Source organism: Hypanus sabinus, chromosome 16 (genome assembly GCF_030144855.1).
Source record: "Hypanus sabinus isolate sHypSab1 chromosome 16, sHypSab1.hap1, whole genome shotgun sequence".
Classification (NCBI taxonomy): domain Eukaryota; kingdom Metazoa; phylum Chordata; class Chondrichthyes; order Myliobatiformes; family Dasyatidae; genus Hypanus; species Hypanus sabinus.
Window position 1 is genome coordinate 83,730,332 of NC_082721.1, and position 18,619 is coordinate 83,748,950.

Sequence of the window (18,619 nt, forward strand, 5' to 3'; positions counted from 1 at the left end):
GAACTTCTACAGCTTTGCCAGCTGACATTCTTGCTGCTTTGGAACAACATTGACAAGAGATTTTAATGGATTTTAGAAATGAATTTAGAACTTCTTTCAACCAGCTGGATTTCAAATTGGATCGGATCAATGCTAGAGTGGATGAACTTGCTGAACATTTATCTTGCATTGACTCAACTTCTGAAGATTTAAAACGCCATGTTCAATCCCTTGAAACTCTCTGCTCCAACCTAAAGGAGAAGAATAGTAAACTTTTTTCCAAAATAGTGGATCTTGAAAACCGGAGCAGACGTTGCACAATCTACGAATTCTTGGTTTGCCAGAGGCCACTGAACAGGGCTCTCCCGTGAAAATCTTTTCTGATTTTCTCTGTGAGATTTTTGGGAAAGAATTTCTTCCGACTCCACCTGAGCTTGAAAGGGCTCACAGGATGTATGTTCCCCGTGCAACTCTGGGTTCGCATCCACGGCCGGTAATTTTGTGCTTTCACCAATACCAGGTGAAAAACAGTTTGATTATGGAGGCACGCCGCAGAGGTACTTTTGCTTTTCAAAATACGGTCATTCGTTTTGTGGAGGATTTTGCCCCCTAGGTTCTGAAGATGCGTGCTGAGTTTAAAGGTGTAATGAAAGTGCTTTTTGTTTGCGGATTCAGACCCTCTCTCCGAAATCCAGCCGATCTTCGAATTACGCTTACTACTAGAGATTATAAGTGATTTAAATCAGTGAAGGAAGCTGAGGCATTTGTTGGAAGTCTTCCAGCCACCCCGTCTTCTTTGGAACCTGTCTGACCTTCTAAAATGGTTGATAAGTACTTCTCGAAGTAAAAATATTTTTTCCGAACTCAGACTTTACTTGAATAATTCAGACATTATCTATTGAAACTCTAAGGGCTGTAGTCAATCTCTCCCTGGACTTGGTGCGTTTTTTCTAAATAGATAATCTAAGTTTAATGTTTCCCTGTGGACTTTTAGATTGTACTTGTGTAATCTATTTTATTTTTGTATAACTTTATCTATAAAGATCTACAATCGACTTTAACTTGTTTTGGAGGTTTGGAGTTTTTATTGAAGGCCTCCCTGTTGGTTGATTCATATTTTAAGTTTTGCTTTTTTTTCTGTAAATGGTTGATAAGTACTCTCTTCGAATCTATAATTTCCCCCTTTTCTCCCTCCCTTTTTTTTCTTTAAATCTTTTATAATTTTTCGCGGGTAGGTTAGTTTTGGTTTTCTTCTGATTTTCTTTATATTAAGTTTTATTCTTCTGTTGAAGTTGTTCCTTTTGTAATTCTGTTTTCTAGTGCATAAATTAGCTATTATTTGCTATAGTATTTATACGGAACTTTTGTTAACGACACAGAACTGGAAGTCATACTTAGGTTAATTTTTTTGGTAGAGCCAGCTGCTTTTTTAGGTAGTCGTCTAGTTTTGGGTTGCGAGGGTGGGGTGGGTTCTCCAGTTCCAACACTACTCACTGTTTCTTTTGCTTTCCTTTGTTATTCAGGACATGTCTCTGTTTTGACTCTACGGATCTATGTTTACATTTTTGCTCCCAGACTGTTACAGTACTGCTTGATTTTTTATATGCCTGCTGCCTTCTATGCACTAACAATTGATAATGGTTAATACACTTAAACTTGTGAGCTGGAATGTAAAGGGATTGAATCACTCTGTTAAAAGAAGGAAGGTCTTCTCACATATTAAACAACTCAAAGCTGACATTGCTTTCCTTCAAGAAACTCATATTCGTAGTTTTGATAATTCTTGTCTTTTGTCAAAGTGGGCGGGTCAGCATTTTCATTCATCCTTTGCCGCCAAAGCTGGGGGGGGGGGGGGGGGGGTCTCCATCCTTATTAACTCAAATATTCCTTTTGAACTCCATAATAAGATATCTGATACAAATGGCCATTTTATTATTGTTTCTGGTAAATTATATAATACTAAAGTTGTACTAGCAAACCTGTATGTTCCCAATTTTGATTATGTTAATTTTTTTGAATGTTTTTTCTCCTCATTACCAGACTTAAACTCATACTGGGTGGCGATTTCAATTGTTGGTTAGATCCTAATTTGGATCGATTGTCCTCTGTTCCTAGACTACCTATTAAATCTGCCTTAGCTATTCAATCTTTTCTCTCCAATTATGGTATCTCTGATATATGGCGTTTCCTTCATCCTACTGAGAGAGATTATTCTTTTTTTTCACACATGTTCACCATACCTTTACTAGAATTGACTACATTTTACTCGATAATCAACTTATTCCATTTGTCTATTCTTGCGATTATCAGAGTATACTGATTTCTGACCATGCTCCAATTACTCTGTCTTTAAACTTTCCTGGTCTCCCTCAAAGGAATAAACACTGGCGATTTGACTCGACTTTATTATCGGATGATGATTTTCTAAAATTTATTAAGGATCAGATAACCTTTTATTTTAACACCAATACATCATCTGAAATGTCATCCCAGATTGTCTGGGATGCCATGAAAGCATATTTGAGGGGTCAAATAATCTCCTATACAGCAAATCTTAATAGAAAGTCCTGTGCGGATCGATGAGACTTCATTAATCAGATTAAAGAATTGGATCAACTGTATGCTCAAACTAAGAATCCTGAATTATACAAGAAGCGTGTAGAACTTCAAACTAAATTTAATCTTCTGTCTACTCAACCTGTTGAACGCCAACTTCTTGAAAGTAAGAGTCACTTTTATATTCATGGTGACAAATCTGGTAAATTTCTAGCCAATCAGCTGAGGTGTTCCAAAGCCAAACAACATTTTACAAAGATCCGGAAGGAAAATGGAGACCTTACATCGGATCACTTAGAAATCAATGACGCATTTAAAAATTTTTATTCTTGACTTTATTCCTCTGAATCTCTGAATGAGAATATCTCTGTTGATCACTTTTTAAATAATCTGAATATTCCTTCGCTTTCATCTGATTTTAAAGCTAAACTTAATGCGCCTATATCTTTAGAAGAAATATCTTTTGCAATTTCTGCATTGTCTTCAGGGAAATCTCCTGGACCTGATGGGTTCCCCGTAGAATTTTATAAATCATTCTCTTCACTTCTTTCTCCTCAGTTATTCTCAGTATTATCTGATTCGTTTAATTATGGTAAATTGCCACCTTTTAATGAGGCATCTATTATTCTTTTATTAAAAAAGGGTAAAGACCCAACAGAGTGTTCCTCGTATAGGCCGATTTCTTTGCTTAATGTTGATGTTAAAATCTTGGCCAAAGTTTTGGCTTGTAGATTAGAAACTGTTATTCCCTCCATTATTTCTGAGGATCAAACTGGTTTTATTAAAAACCGTCTTCCTTTTTTTAACATTTGGCATTTATTTAACATTTTATATTCACCTCCAACTGGGATTCCTGAATGTGTTATTTCCCTTGATGTGGAGAAAGCACTTGATCGTATAGAGTGGAACTAGCTTTTTGCAGTTTCAGAAAAATTTGACCTCAGTCAAAGTTTTATCTCTTGGATCAAATTGCTGTATCTGTGTCCTACTGCCTCTGTTTTGACTAATTTTCAGAAAACCCAGTTAGTTAACCTCAGACGTGGCACCCGTCAGGGATACCCTTTAAGTCCCTTTCTCTTTGATTTGGCTATAGAACCTTTGGCGATAGCATTTTGAAATCGTCCTCAATTGACCGGGATTTGGAGGGGGGGTGTTGAGCATAAAGTTTCTCTTTATGCTGATGACTTATTACTTTGTCTTTCAAATCCGTCTCCATCCTTACCTCCAATGTTTTCACTTCTTGATTAGTTTAGCCAGATCTCTGGCTATAAACTTAATTTACATAAGAGTGAACTTTTCCCAATTAATAAAGAAGCACAAGAATTAACATTCCGTGATCTCCCTTTTAAAGTAGTTCATAATCAATTTACTTATCTTGGGATCACAGTCACAAGGAAGTTTCTTTTTCGTGAAAATTTTGCCAATCTTTCATAAACTATAAAACAGAGTCTAATTGGTATAGGAAGGGCATTAGACATTTTGAAGATCTTTTTATTGATAATCGCTTCGCTTCTTTTCAACAGCTCTCTGCTAAGTTCAATCTGTCCAATGCTCATTTTTTTTTAGATATTTCCAAATTAGACACTTCATTAATCCTTTAATTCCTAACTTCCCTGAAATGCCTGAGAAAAATGTTATGGATTTCTTTCTTTCTAGTAATCCACTAGGTAAAGGTTTAATATCACTTATTCGTGATAAATTAACAGCCTTACGACGTGCCCCTGTGGATAAAATTTAAATGGCATGGGAGCATGATTTAAATACCTCCTTATCTGATGAGACTTGGGACTCGATTCTCAAATCGGTTAATTCAACCTCTCTTTGTGCTCGCCATTGCCTTTTACAGTTTAAGATTGTTCATAGAGCCCATATGTCTAAATCTAAACTATCTTGATTTTACCCTAATATTAGTCCTCTTTGTGATAAATGCAAAAGGGGTGAGGCCTCTCTCATTCATATGTACTGGTTTTGTCCTAGTTTGGAGAAATTTTGGAAAGATGTCTTCATAACATTATCGTATATTCTGAATCACCACCTAGAACCTAACCCTTTAATTACTTTGTTTGATTTTTTGGGTGAGACAGATTTACGTCTGAGTTCAACTAAGTGTCGAATATTATCTTTTGCTTCTCTCCTGGCTAGACATTTAATCCTCCTTAGATGGAGAGATGTTGCCCCGCCCACACATGCTCAATGGCTTAATGATATCATGTCCTGTTTAGACCTTGAAAAAATTCATTATTCAGTTCTTAATTCGGATATAAAGTTCCATAAGGTCTGGGGACCTTTTATTGAGTACTTTGATAACCTTCCTCTTAACTAAGGTTTTTTTCCCAGTCCCTTGCTTTCAGCTCCTTTTTTTTTGGTAGTAAGCATTAATATCTTCTGTTGCTAAGTGTATTTACAGTTTTGGGGGTTTGAATGCCCTGATTTATATTCTCTATATTGTGTTGTGGTTGGTCTGCAGTTCTTTTTTTTTTGTTGCGGGGCTTGGGGAGGATACTAATTTTACATGTCTTCAATTTGGGTGCTTTCTCAATTATCTTTTTTTGTACCATATTATTATTGTATGTTTGTTTTTGCACTGTATTAATGTTCTTCATTTTGATCTGGGTTTTTTTTAATCTGAAGCGATGTAGAAAATGTATTAAAAAAACTAATTTAAAAAAATGTAGTCCTGTGTAGGTCTGTAGACCAGCGCAGTTTTTATGTTGTTTTACGTAGTTCAGTGTAGCCTTGTGCTGTCTCACATAGTCTAGTGTAGCTTTGTGTTGTTTCATGTAGCACCGGGGTCCTGGAGGAACATTGTTTCGTTTTTATTGTGTACGATACCAGCAGCTAATGGTCAAAGTGACACTAAACTTAACGACTTGAAAATTTAAGAACAGTAAATGCTGGATATCTGCAGTTCTGATTAAGGGTCTTTGACCATTTCTCTTTCCACACATCATGCCTGATCTGCTAAGTTTTCCCAGTATTTACTGATTTTTATTTTGGAAATTCTTTTTGCATTGTTTTCAGACACCAGATGCAATGACTCATAAGGCACAATTGCCTGGAACCCTGTGGAGCTCATGGAGTCTTCCCAAAATGACCAGCTTTCAATATTGTCTCCCAAAGCAATTAGCATTTCTGTTGCAGAAAGCAGCTTTATGGGAAATAAATCCATGCAGAACAGAGGCAAATTATATAAACAATTCCAATTTTTGACTGTATTAAGCACTCTTAAAAAAAAAATTAGATTTTGTTTAAGTACCCAAACACTACATGCCTCAAACACTAAATGCCTTAAGATTCAGTCTCTTGATCTCAATATTATTGCCTTTGTTTGCCGAGAAAGGTTAATTAAAACAGCACGTTGACAATCCCAAGTTCAATATTTTGCCAATAATACCACACTTCCTACTCCCAATTATAGGCAAAGTAGTGGAGCATGTTTCTAATTAGGAGTCTAGGGACAGACAGAAATGTGAACATCAGCTTTACTTGTGAATCTCAAACCTGACTGCAACTAAGCAATGCCAGGCTTCTGTGGATCCATCAATGCTCAGATTTCAAATCTCAAGAGGACTCTGAGCTGTTGTTTCCACAGAGGTCGCTGCTCAGTTTTAGTTGTTTTTGTTTTAAGAAAGATTCATAGGGATGGATTTAGGAGTCAGGTTAGGGCTCAAGGACAGGAAAGTGGGGGAATTAAAGGTCAGACCAAAGTGTAGATCTCTGCCCTCTGTGTTCAAAGGCCAGTGATGCAGTTGTGGGAACACTTGTGGTTGGATGTTGGATCTTAGGTCAGCAGATGAATGTGGACAAGAGCTGACGTCCCAAATTGCCCCCCTCCTCCCCGAGTCAGTGGGTTCTGGAGTTGGAGTTCTATGCGGACAGGAGGAATGAGGTGCAATGACCCTGGTACACGAATCAATGAGACCAGAGCTTGAGGCCTAGTGTTTGGAGATCGGTGGTTCCTGGGATTGTGCCGAGGCCTGAGGGTCGGTCAGAAATCGAGGTCCATGATTGGAGCACCAAGACTGAGAATCTCTGTGAGTTCGCTAAGGAGGTTAAAGGCCCAATTGCTGAGAGTGCACACCCAAGCTGGAGGCTGAAGACAGGCTGTTCTGGTGTTTGAGGACTGTGTATGTATGTGGGTGGGTGAGTGGGGAGGAGGAACGGAGCTTGTTTTGATGCTTGTTGCATTCTGTGTTGTTCTGATGAGCATCGTGAGCATGTTTTATTGGCACTGGAATGTGTGGCAACACATGCAGGCTGCACCCAATAAGCACAACCTCAAGCATGCTGGCTGTTAGCGCAAACGACGCATTTCACTGTATGTTTCAATGTACTTGTGGTAATTAAATCTGAATCTTGAATGCAGCCATTGGCCACTCTCACAATAAGCAGCAAAATCGGGAACCCATATTAAAACCCTTGTAAGGAGGAAGATGGGAAAGAGAAAACTAAAAGAGTAACACTCACCAGACATTTGTTATCCTGTCGATGAACACTGACCCTACAGTCAGAAATGGCAATGTGCGTAATCTCCTTAAAATCACAAAAATACGTCCAGGGCTTCTCAGTGAATTCCATTGCTTCATTGAGTTTATTACTGTGGTCTCCAGCTTTTCCTTTCCATCCAGGTTTTTTGACAGGTAGAGGCTGTATTGAAAAAAGGCAGAACAAGATCAGATATATCCACATTCAAACAACTTGCATCTTGTGGGATACTTCGCTATAAATGAAAAATAATTCACCAAATAGAGTGTTTCTGGTCTAAAGCCAGAAATTAACAAGCAGTGCAGATTCAAGTTTACAAGCAGTTTAAAGTCATTAGTTTACATGACTTTCAGGGTCCACTTATGACACAGAACATTCTGTCTTTCAACCCTGATTCAGGATTAAGGGGTATATAACCCAAGCCAATATTAAGGCAGTGTTGCACAGTTGAAAACTGTCACTTATTGGATTAAACCATTATGTGCATTTCCCTGGCAAACACAGAAGACTCCATAACCTCATTTTGAAGAATGGGAAGCTCTCCTGGGTGCTAACCAATGTTTATCCCTAAAGCAACCTCAGTGAAACAAATAAATACATTACATATCAGAATATTATTTGCAGAGGCTTACCACGCACAAGAAAGACATGAGTCACCATATCATTGCATCAGCTGCTTCCCTCTCACACATATGTGCTTAATCAATGGCTTTAAGGAAATACATTTGCTTAACCTACAGCTGGTTGGGGCAGAGGCACAATGAAAAGTCATTACAGTGATACCCAAACAGAATCACAGAGCCACCATGCCACTTGCAGCTTTTGAATTTAATGGCAAGTGGCATGGAAATACCATTTTCTCTGCTAAAATCCAAGACCCCATGAGACACAGGTGCAGTCGGTGCACAAAACTCATATTTCCATCCATATGAAGCTGGATTCAAAACACTCTTTATTTCTGAATTCTGTTACTTACTGAGAAGTTGCATCTTTTATATTTAATGTTTACAACAATAATAACAATGGCAATGTCAAAAGCAGGCAGTGAACAGCAGAACAGGGCTCGCAAGGGATCCTGGGGAATACTTCAGGGTTTGCAAGGGATCTTGGGGAACATGTCCAGGCTTGCAGGGCAACTTCAGGAACAGGTTATTTATTATTTGCAAGGGATCTCCAGGAGCATTATCAATATTTGCAAGGAATCCCCAGGAGTATATCAGTATCTGCAAGGGAATGCCATGTGTATGTTTGTATTTACAGGGGATCAAAAGTAAAGGTAGCAGAACCTTGGGTGTGTGCCATATTTTTAGTGGATCTGCAGAAGTATTTTGGAATTTACAGGTAAACCTGTGGAATCCCGCATATCTGCCATTTTCAAAAATTCCCAAGACTCCAGCATTTTCAGGGTTAATAAGCAACAAACCTACTGACAAAGAACATCAGGCAGAGTCCCTACATTCAGCTAGTTGGATGGTTTGTACAGGGACCAAAACATCTTTGAAAATAAGGAAAATAATCAGAGCTGCAAGGAAACAAATTAGAAACAGCAAAGGCTCACCGATGCTCTGGTGATCTGCATTTTAAGCACAACCCCACATTAATACACAACTCTGCAATCTGATAAAGAATTTCTGCACCACCCTAAAGCATAGCGCTCACCTCCTTCTTCAACGTTCTCCACTGTATACCCTCTGTCCCTGTCACCAGCACTTCATATTCCTGGGTAACCTGTGCAGGGTAGAAAACGTCCTCTGTGGTCTTCACATAATACCGGCCATTTATGTAAGGAGTCCTACTGCTTTCTGGCAGCACCTCCAAGTACAGAGCCTGAAAGATCTCGCCTCCAAAGTTGGTGCATAGGTTCTCCAAAGTGGAGATATATTTGAATATAATATCATGCTGGATCATCTTCCCACAACCAGCGGCAGGCAGCTGGAAGCCCCTCACAAATTTTCGAAAACCACGTTTTAGGCGGATCCTAGTCAAGGGATTGCTCTTCTCGATTTTTGTACGAAAGACCCTTGGGATGCACTCCTTAAAACTGATGGAAAAGCACAGAGGAAGCTGATCAAGGACAACATCTCAAAAAAGCTTCATGACAGAACAAGCGTGTGAACCCAATTCCCTTTTGGGTGGCATAAGTAGCAATGCGGGACTCCCACCTGCAACCAGTTTCTCCTGAAGCCTCGGTGAATATTAGGTTTCTTCAATTTTACTTCCATCTCTGCCCAGGCAGACAACGGAAACAGAATTAGACAAAAAAAACCAGAATAGCAATAAGTAATTTGACCACTTCGGGGGCCGGGGGGGGGGGGGGTTGGGGGAGTTCTATTTCCTGTAAATCTAAAATCTAAACAGAAAGCAGAAAATACTGGAAATACTTGGCAGATCAAGCTCAGTCTGAGGGAAGAAAAATGTTAGGTCAGGCCACAGATGCATGTATAAGTCTGACCCAAAGTTGCCTCGAGTCTGTTCTGCCACTTAAAATCACTGGTAATCTGATCTTTAACTTCAACGAAATCTCCTGACAAATCCCACAGCCTCCTTAAGCACTTCTGAGCCTTAAAAATTCTTAGAGTCAACATCAAAATAAAATAAAATTGATGCCCTTCAGCCCACAAGATAAGGAAGTCCTTATATATCTCTGTTTCAGAGGGCTCTTAACCTATTTTCAGTTGCTTCTGTCAATGTAAATATTCTTACTGCAATAGGCTGTCAAGCGCTTTCAAAATCTTATATGCTTTAGTAATACCATTTCTCATTCTTCTAAATTCCAGGGAGTGTAGCCCTAGTCCTATTAATCTTCTCTTGATCCTTAGATCCCTAGAATCAAAAAATGAATTGTATTTGTAGTTCTTCATGGACAACCACTCTGAGCTATTTATTCACCTTATACAAAATGCTCTGTTTTGATTCTTATTTTATTTGTTTTTCTCTCTCCTTCTAGGTCTGTATGACAAGCATTCACTGCTTGCTTGAATTCCTTGGTTGAGAATGTGTATCCTTGCTGCTCTCATTCCCTCTTCTTCTTCCACACACAGAACTGCCTCCTGAATATTGAAAACTCACCACCACTTTATCCAGTGCCCTCACATGTCTTATTGGCAGCAATATTATTAATAAAATTCAAATAATCCATTTGGTCTGTTGTGCATGCATATTTCTATAATACGTTTTGTCACTAAAGCAATGAAGTTTGAGATACTTTCTTGCATGCTTGCTCACACACCTCACTTCTTTAGACACATCCCCCAGCGATCGGCCACTTTGGACTGCGATATATGAAAGGTGAAGAACGGCCATTCCCAGACTCTCATTTTGGAAGACGTGTACATCCTGCTCTTTCTGCAGTTCTCGGAGCGGAGCAATGCCATTTATGAAATCATATTTACTCTGAAACACATGGAAGCAGCACTAGTCAGACTCCACTGGAAGAACTGGCAGAGAAAACTCGGAGAAACTGATGATAAAGAAATGCATATTAAAACACCACCTTCACAAGACGGTCAGTGAGTGGCCATTAAATACAGAGTGTTCCCTAAAAATAGGTAGCATACAGCAAGACTCCACACACAGCATGTGGATGAATGTCCAATTAAATTGTTTTGGTGGCATTAGTTGAAGGGTAACTTTGGTCAAAAAAAAAACTCCTTTAACTTCAACAAGAATAACTTTTTTTCCCAATCCACCAAAATTGCATGGATGTCATACAGTTGTAGATAGGATAGGAGGAGGAACGTTCAAAGAGTTCCTTGTTCTTTTACTCCAGTGAACTAGGGATAATAATAAAGAGATTCCAGGGTTCCTCAGCCTCAATGCCTCCAATAACCCAATTTAAAATTTCCGTATAAAGAGCACTCAGTGAGAACAGCGTCAGATTTGCTCTGATGTTTCACGTCAAAAATTCTAAAGAAACTTGCTCTTAAGTGCCACATTATGTCTGCACACTGCATACATCATGGCAGTGTTCACATTAAGGGCAGAGAACACAAAGTCCACATGGCTGCAGATGGAGATGGAGAATCTATCAATAATATGAGAGTGAAACCAACATGAATTTGGGATTTGAGGGTTTTAAACACCATGGTTAAGGAATAAGTAATTCACATTAACTGGATGAGGAAATTCATGGTTCACAAAAAAGTAAAATGGAGTCAGAGCATTAAACATCACTACTTATAGGGTACATTAATCAAACTGTAAGTTAACTAGAGGGTTAACAAGACTACTGTTACACTTGTGACAACCACTTAGTCGAGTTATTGAAGGGCTGCCAGTGGAACTAAGTGATCAGCAAATCTGGCTTTTTGGAATGATCTGTAAAGAACCACTCTTGATGCAATGGTCCAAATAGCTGTCTCATTTCCTAACACGAGGGCATCTGCAAATGCTGGAGATCCAAAACAACACATACAAAATGCTGGAAGAACTCAGCAGGTCAAGCAGAATCTATAGAAAAGAGTAAACAGTCAATGCTTTGAGCAGAAACCCTTCTCCAGCACTTTGGGTATGTCTCATTTGCCACCATAATCCTTCGAGCTGCCAGGCATACTGTGTATTTTTGTCTGCATTCTTCTCCACAACTGTCTGTCTTTATTTCCTCTGATACCAAGCCCTCTATTGTGCAATGCAGAAATTATATGTGGAAAAAATACAAAGGCTTAAATCACCTGTGCAAATATATAATTCAGTGACATGTGATCAAACAGAGGGCTGGCTTGGTCGAGTTTGACAGGATCACCCTTCTTTGGAGTCCATCGTTGTACCCAAGATTCTTTTTCAGTCAGGCAATGCCAATTCTTGAAATAAAACCTGCAGAAAGAAAACATTTTTATTAGATGATGCTGTCCATGTAATGTCAGCAGTATTTCCTAACCCATCATTCACTTGATAATTGATTTGCATTCTGGAAACAAGCAAGAACAACCTGTACTAACTAAAGGTAGAACGTCTGGCCAAATGCTGCATGTCCTTGGATTACAACTTACAGTCAGTTATTGTCATTATCATAGAGAAACGTCCCAAGCTTGCTTAGAAGGGATACAAAGAGGGAACTCTGGCAGCAGAAGTGGGTGAAGCTATGGTTAATTTGCTGCAGTCTTTTCAAAATATAAGGAAAACAACTAAATATTTTACTAGTCAATCTTTTTTTCTGGCAAACAATCAACGCAAGCAATAGCCTGTAACTTCTCTTTGGACTTGGAGGCAATTTGATGTGGCAGAACTAAGGTGACGCGAGGCAGCAGGCCCATCACCGAGAATGAGGAAGAGCAGAGGTTCGATCAATTTGAGCTCCAGCCGAATTGGAAAGGTCAAGTACAGGCCAAATTGAGGCAGCAAGATCCAAGCCCCAGAGCGCATTAAAGCCACTGATCCTGATGCTTGGATTTAGGCTCTGGCATGACCGTAAAGGACAAGGTGTCGGGGCCTAGGGCTGTTCAGCTTACTGCTCCATTTTGCACTGAACTAAGGACTCTGTGGGCTTCAGTTCAGAACACGGTTTGCTTCTGTTTATTATTTGTGTGATTTTTCTCCCTCTCTGCACATTGGGTGTTTGACAGTCTTTTTTAAAATGGGTTATTTTGGTTTTCTTTGTTTTGTGGCTGCCTGTTAGAAGATGAATATCAGGGTTGTATAATGTATACATACTTTGATAATAAGTACACTTTGAAGACTGAACCTTTGAAGGCATTTCCCGAAATCTAGGGAGGAGGGATAGGAACAATGAAGTTGAGTGGTAAGGGACGAGGGACACAGGGTGGTGAGGGGAGGGAGAATAAGTCTATTTAAGCAAGATCAGAATCAGGTTTAATATCACTGGCATGTGACATGAAAGTTGTTAGGTCTTGAGACAACAATGATGAGATAAGACATTACAGAATTTAGATCTAAACAGTGAAGGTTTGGAAAACACAAAACACTAGTAGGCCTATAAGAACAAGAGACAAGTGAGCCAGGAGCAGTGATATTGAACTCAACTATATTAAACAAAGCTACGCACATTCACCATGCCCCAATTATATTTCTGCCATAATATCTATTTTGGCAAGAATCAACTGTAAAGGTTATATAAAAATAGCAAAAAAATGCAATTAAGAGAATACTGTAGTGAGAAATTTGAACACAATCCATGTACCTCATGCGATAATGTAGCGTCAGACACAGGTCCTTGTTGATCTTGAAGACGTGATTTGGAGGATACCAAAGATTTTCTTTTACGTCACATAATGCGTATAAACTATGGCACAGTGGGGAAATGGCTTGAAAGAGAGAAAATACATCATAATATTAAACCTTGCCTTCAATTCATGTCTGGGGTTAACACAGCCAGCAATGGAAGTTTGAGACTGTGTGCCTCTTGTGACAGCTTCCAAGGGTCTACGTGCAGGTGGCCAGCCATGACAGAATGAGGTGGCCTGTGATCTCCCCCACACCCCCCATCTGGCCTCCATTCCAGTGTGTAGGTTAGGGCTGGGTAGTTAAGCTGCAAAGTGCTGATTGGGGAGCGCTGCTGCATCACTCCATAGAAACGTTGAAAATAGGTGCAGGAGTAGGCCATTTGGCCCTTCTAGCCTGCACCACCATTCAGTATGATCATGGCTGATCATCCAACTCAGAATCCTGTACCTGCTTTCTCTCCATACCCCCTGATCCCTTTAGCCACAAGGGCCATACCTAACTTCCTCTTAAATATAGCCAATAAACCGGCCTCAACTGTTTCCAGTGGCAGAGAATTCCACAGATTCAACACCCTCTGCATGAAGAAGTTCTTCCTCATCTCGGTCCTAAAAGGCTTCCCCTTTATCCTTAAACTGTGACCCCTCGTTCCGGACCTCCCCAACATCGGGAACAATCTTCCTGCATCTAGCCTGTCCAATCCCTTTAGAATTTTATACGTTTCAATAAGATTCCCCCCCCCCCCCAATCTTCTAAATTCCAGTGAGCAAAAGCCTAGTCAATCCAGTCTTTCTTCATATGAAAGTCCTGCCATCCCAGGAATCAATCTGGTGAACCTTCTCTGTACTCCCTCTATGGCAAGAATGTCTTTCCTCAGATTAGGGGACCAAAACTACACACAGTATTCTAGGTGCGGTGTCACCAAGGCCTTGTACAACTGCTCCTGTACTCAAATCCTTTTGCTATGAATGCCAACATACCATTTACTTTTTTCACCACCTGCTGTACCTGCATGCCCACCTTCAATGACTGGTGTACAATGACACCCAGGTCTCATTGCACCTTCCCTTTTCCTAATCGGCCACCGTTCAGATAATAATCTGTTTTCCTGTTCTTGCAACCAAAGTGAATAACCTCACATTTATCCACAATAAATTGCATCTGCCATGAATTTGCCCACTCACCTAACCTATCCAAGTCACCCTGCATCCTCTTAGCATCCTCCTCACAGCTAACACCACCGCCCAGCTTCGTGTCATCCGCAAACTTGGAGATGCTGCATTTAATTCCATCGTCTAAATCATTAATATATATTGTAAACAACTAGGGTCCCAGCACTGAGCCTTGCGGTACACAACTAGTCACTGCCTGCCATTCTGAAAAGGTCCCCTTTACTCCCACTCTTTGCTTCCTGTCTGCCAACCAATTCTCTATCCACATCAATACCATACCCCCAATACCGTGTGCTTTAAGTTTGCACACTAATCTCCTGTGTGGGACCTTGTCAAAAGCCTTTTGAAAATCTAAATATACCACATCCACTGGCTCTCTCCTATCCACTCTACTAGTTACATCTTCAAAAAATTCTATAAGATTCGTCAGACATGATTTTCCTTTCACAAATCCATGCTGACTTTGTCCGATGATTTCACCTCTTTCCAAATGTGCTGTTATCACACCTTTGATAACCAACTCTAGCATTTTCCCCACCACCGATGTCAGACTAACCGGTCTATAATTCCCCAGTTTCTCTCTCCTTTTTTAAAAAGTGGGGTTACATTAGCCATCCTCCAATCCTCAGGAACTAATCCAGAATCTAAGGAGTTTTGAAAAATTATCACTAATGCATCCACTATTTCTTGGGCTACTTCCTTAAGCACACTGGGATGCAGACCATCTAGCCCTGGGGATTTATCTGCCTTTAATCCCTTCAATTTACCTAACACCACTTCCCTACTAACATGTATTTCCCTCAGTTCCTCCATCTCACTAGACCCTCGGTCCCTTACTATTTCCAGAAGATTATTTAGATCCTCCTTAGTGAAGACAGAACCAAAGCAGTTATTCAATTGGTCTGCCATGTCTTTGTTCCCTATGATCAATTCACCTGTTTCAGACTGTAAAGGACCTACATTTGTCTTGACCAATCTTTTTCTTTTCACATATCTATAAAAGCTTTTACAGTCAGTTTTTATGTTCCCTGCCAGCTTTCTCTCATAATCTTTTTTTCCTTTCCTAATTAAGCCCTTTGTCCTCCTCTGCTGGTCTCTGAATTTCTCCCAGTCCTCAGGTGTGCTGCTTTTTTTTGCTAATTTATATGTTTCTTCTTTGGACTTGATACTATCCCTAATTTCCCTTGTCAGCCACAGGTGCACTACCTTCCCTGGTTTATTCTTTTGCCAAACTGAGATGAACAATTGTTGCAGTTCATCCATGCGATCTTTAAATGCTTGCCATTGCATATCCACCGTCAACCCTTTAAGTAACATTTGCCAGTCTATCTTAGCTAATTCACGCCTCATACCTTCAAAGTTACCCTTTTTTAAGTTCAGAACCTTTGTTTCTGAATTAACTATGTCACTCTCCATTTTAATGAAGAATTCCACCATATTATGGTCACTCTTACCCAAGGGGCCTCGCACGACAAGATTGCTAACTAACCCTTTCTCATTGCTCAATACCCAATCTAGAATGACCTGCTCTCCAGTTGGTTCCTCGACATGTTGGTTCAGAAAACCATCCCGCAAACATTCCAAGAAATCCTCTTCCTCAGCACCCTTACCAATTTGGTTCACCCAATCTATATGTAGATTGAAGTCACCCATTATAACTACTGTTCCTTTATTGCACGCATGATGCACCATCAATAGCTCACACTGAGACGTAAGGCGAGATATCGGCTTTTATTGACTGGAAGAAGGAACCAGGAGTGAGTGTCCATCATACTATGTCCTGGAGACTTGAGGCCGAGCGTCAGGCCTCAGATCGCCTTTATACAGGGGCCTGTGGGAGGAGCCACAGGAGCATTCAGCAGGGAGCGTGTCCAGACAGGCACATAGTTCACCACAACGCATTTCTAATTTCCTGTTTAATGCCATCCTCAACCTCATTACTACTGTTAGGTGGCCTGTACACAACTCCCACCAGCGCTTCCTGCCCCTTAGTGTTATGCAGCTCTACCCATATCGATTCCACATCCTCCAGGCTAATGTCCTTCCTTTCTATTGCGTTAATCTCCTCTCTAACCAGCAATGCTACCCCACCTCCTTTTCTTTCCTGTCTATCCCTCCTGAATATTGAATATCCCTGGATGTTGAACTCCCATCCTTGGTCACCCTGGAGCCATGTCTCTATGATCCCAACTATATCATATTCATTAATAACTATCTGCACATTCAATTCATCCACCTTGTTAAAAATGCTCCTCGCATTGACACTCAAAGCCTTCAGGCTTGTTTTTACAACACTCTTAGCCATTATACAATTATGTTGAAAAGTGGCTCTTTTTGCTTTTTGCCCTGGATTTGCCTGCCTGCCACTTTTACTTTTCACCTTACTACTCTTTGCTTCTACCCTCATTTTACACCCCTCTGTCTCTCTGCACATGTTCCCATCCCCCTGCCACATTAGTTTAAAGCCTCCTGAACAGCAGTAGCAAACGATCCCCCTGGGACATTGGTTCCAGTCCAGCCCAGGTGCAGACCATCCTTTTTATACTGGTCCCACCTCCCTCAGAATTGGTTCCAATGCCCCAGAAATTTGAATCCCTTCCCCTTGCACCATTTTTCAAGCCACGTATTCATCTGAAATATCCTCCTATTTCTACTGACTAGCACGTGGCACTGGTAGTAATCCAGAGATTATTACCTTTGTGGTCCTACTTTTTAGTTTAACTCCTAACTCCCTAAATTCACCTTGTAGGACCTCATCCCATTTTTTACCTACATCGTTGGTACCTATGTGCACCACGACCACTGGCTGTTCACCCTCCCATTCCAGAATGTCCTGCAGCCGCTCAGAGACACCCTTGACCCTTGCACTTTGCACCAGGGAGGCAACATACCATCCTGGAGTCTCATTTGCGGCCGCAGAAACGCCTATCTATTCCTCTTACAATCGAATCCCCTATCATGATAGCTATCCTACTCCTTTTCCTTTCCTCCTGTGCCGCAGAGCCACCCATGGTGCAATGAACTCGGCTGCTGCTGCCTTCCCCTGATGAGACATCTCCCCCAACAGTATCCAAAACAGTATATCTGTTTAGGAGGGAGATGACTTCAGGGGACTCCTGCACTACCTGCCTACTGCTACGCTGTCTAGTGGCCACCCCTTCCCTTTCTGCCTGTGTAGCCTTTACCTGCAGTGTGGCCAACTCACTGAACGTGCTATTCACAACTTTCTCAGCATCGCCGATGCTCCAGTATGAATCCAATCGCAGCTCCAGATGCTCAATGCGGTCTGCCAGAAGCTGCAGTTGGACACACTTCCTGCACACACAGTCATCAGGGACACTGGAAGTATCCTTGATTTCCCACATGCTGCAGGATGAACAAACCACGGGGCCGATCTCAGCTGCCATGACCTACCCAATACTTGCCTCAACTTTTGAAACTTTCTCCTTTGAAAGGAACTTACCCGGCCTTACCTCACTTGGAGTGAAGCTCGTCCTCAGCCTGTTCTCGTCGAAGCCTCTCGAGTCAAAGCCTCAAATCTCCACTCCTTCACTGGCCCACTCACTCACTGGCCACTTTCCACAGGCTGCTCTGCTTGAGGTAACCCTCTATTTATTTGTTTGAGCTTTTCAAACTGCTTGGTCACCTGACCTTGATTGCCCAATCAGCTGCTTTCTGCTGAGACTGAGCTATTCAAATCTTGATTGTCTAATCAACGGCTTTCTGCTGAGCTATTCAAATCTTGATTGACTTGATTGCACAGCCCAACTGCCAAAACTGCTATAATCTCGAGTCAAAGCCTCAAATCTTCACTCCTTCACTGGCCCACTCACTCACTGGCCGCTTTCCATGGTCTCTATTCTGCCCTTGCTCAAGAATTTCCCCATTTTCTGAAGCTAGACAGAGAGGCAAACTTCAGTCCCAGTGTATTTGTAGTTTGAAGGCAGCCTTGTTATTCACCAACACATTATAGTATACAAAGAACTGAGGAAAAAAGACAGTACTTTTCAGCTTTCTTACGAAATGCGGATTCATATATTGGCTGAAATTCCTTTGACTTCTAACTAATAAGTGAAATGTACAAACTGACCTGATGATGAAATCTAATTGCTTAACAACACAATAATGAACATCAACCACAGCTGAGAAGTAAGGAGTGAGATCTAGTAATGAGAAATAAAATTACAATCCAAATCAGGAAAGACATAATAGTCTCAGCTAATTCAACACTAGGAGCACCCTCACTACAT

The 18,619-nt window shown here is 40.7% G+C and overlaps 1 protein-coding gene across 1 annotated transcript in view; it reads right to left on the reverse strand.

The window, feature by feature from the left end:
* tyk2 (tyrosine kinase 2) overlaps window positions 1-18,619 on the reverse strand; it is a 170,228-nt gene that overhangs the window by 64,054 nt on the left and 87,555 nt on the right. The window contains exons 3-7 of the mRNA XM_059992311.1: window positions 13,157-13,280; window positions 11,691-11,832; window positions 10,250-10,413; window positions 8,680-9,061; window positions 7,003-7,182 (exon numbers count right to left, since the gene is read on the reverse strand). Coding sequence (XP_059848294.1) covers window positions 7,003-7,182; window positions 8,680-9,061; window positions 10,250-10,413; window positions 11,691-11,832; window positions 13,157-13,280 — 992 coding nt within the window. The remainder of the gene's footprint in view (window positions 1-7,002; window positions 7,183-8,679; window positions 9,062-10,249; window positions 10,414-11,690; window positions 11,833-13,156; window positions 13,281-18,619) is intronic.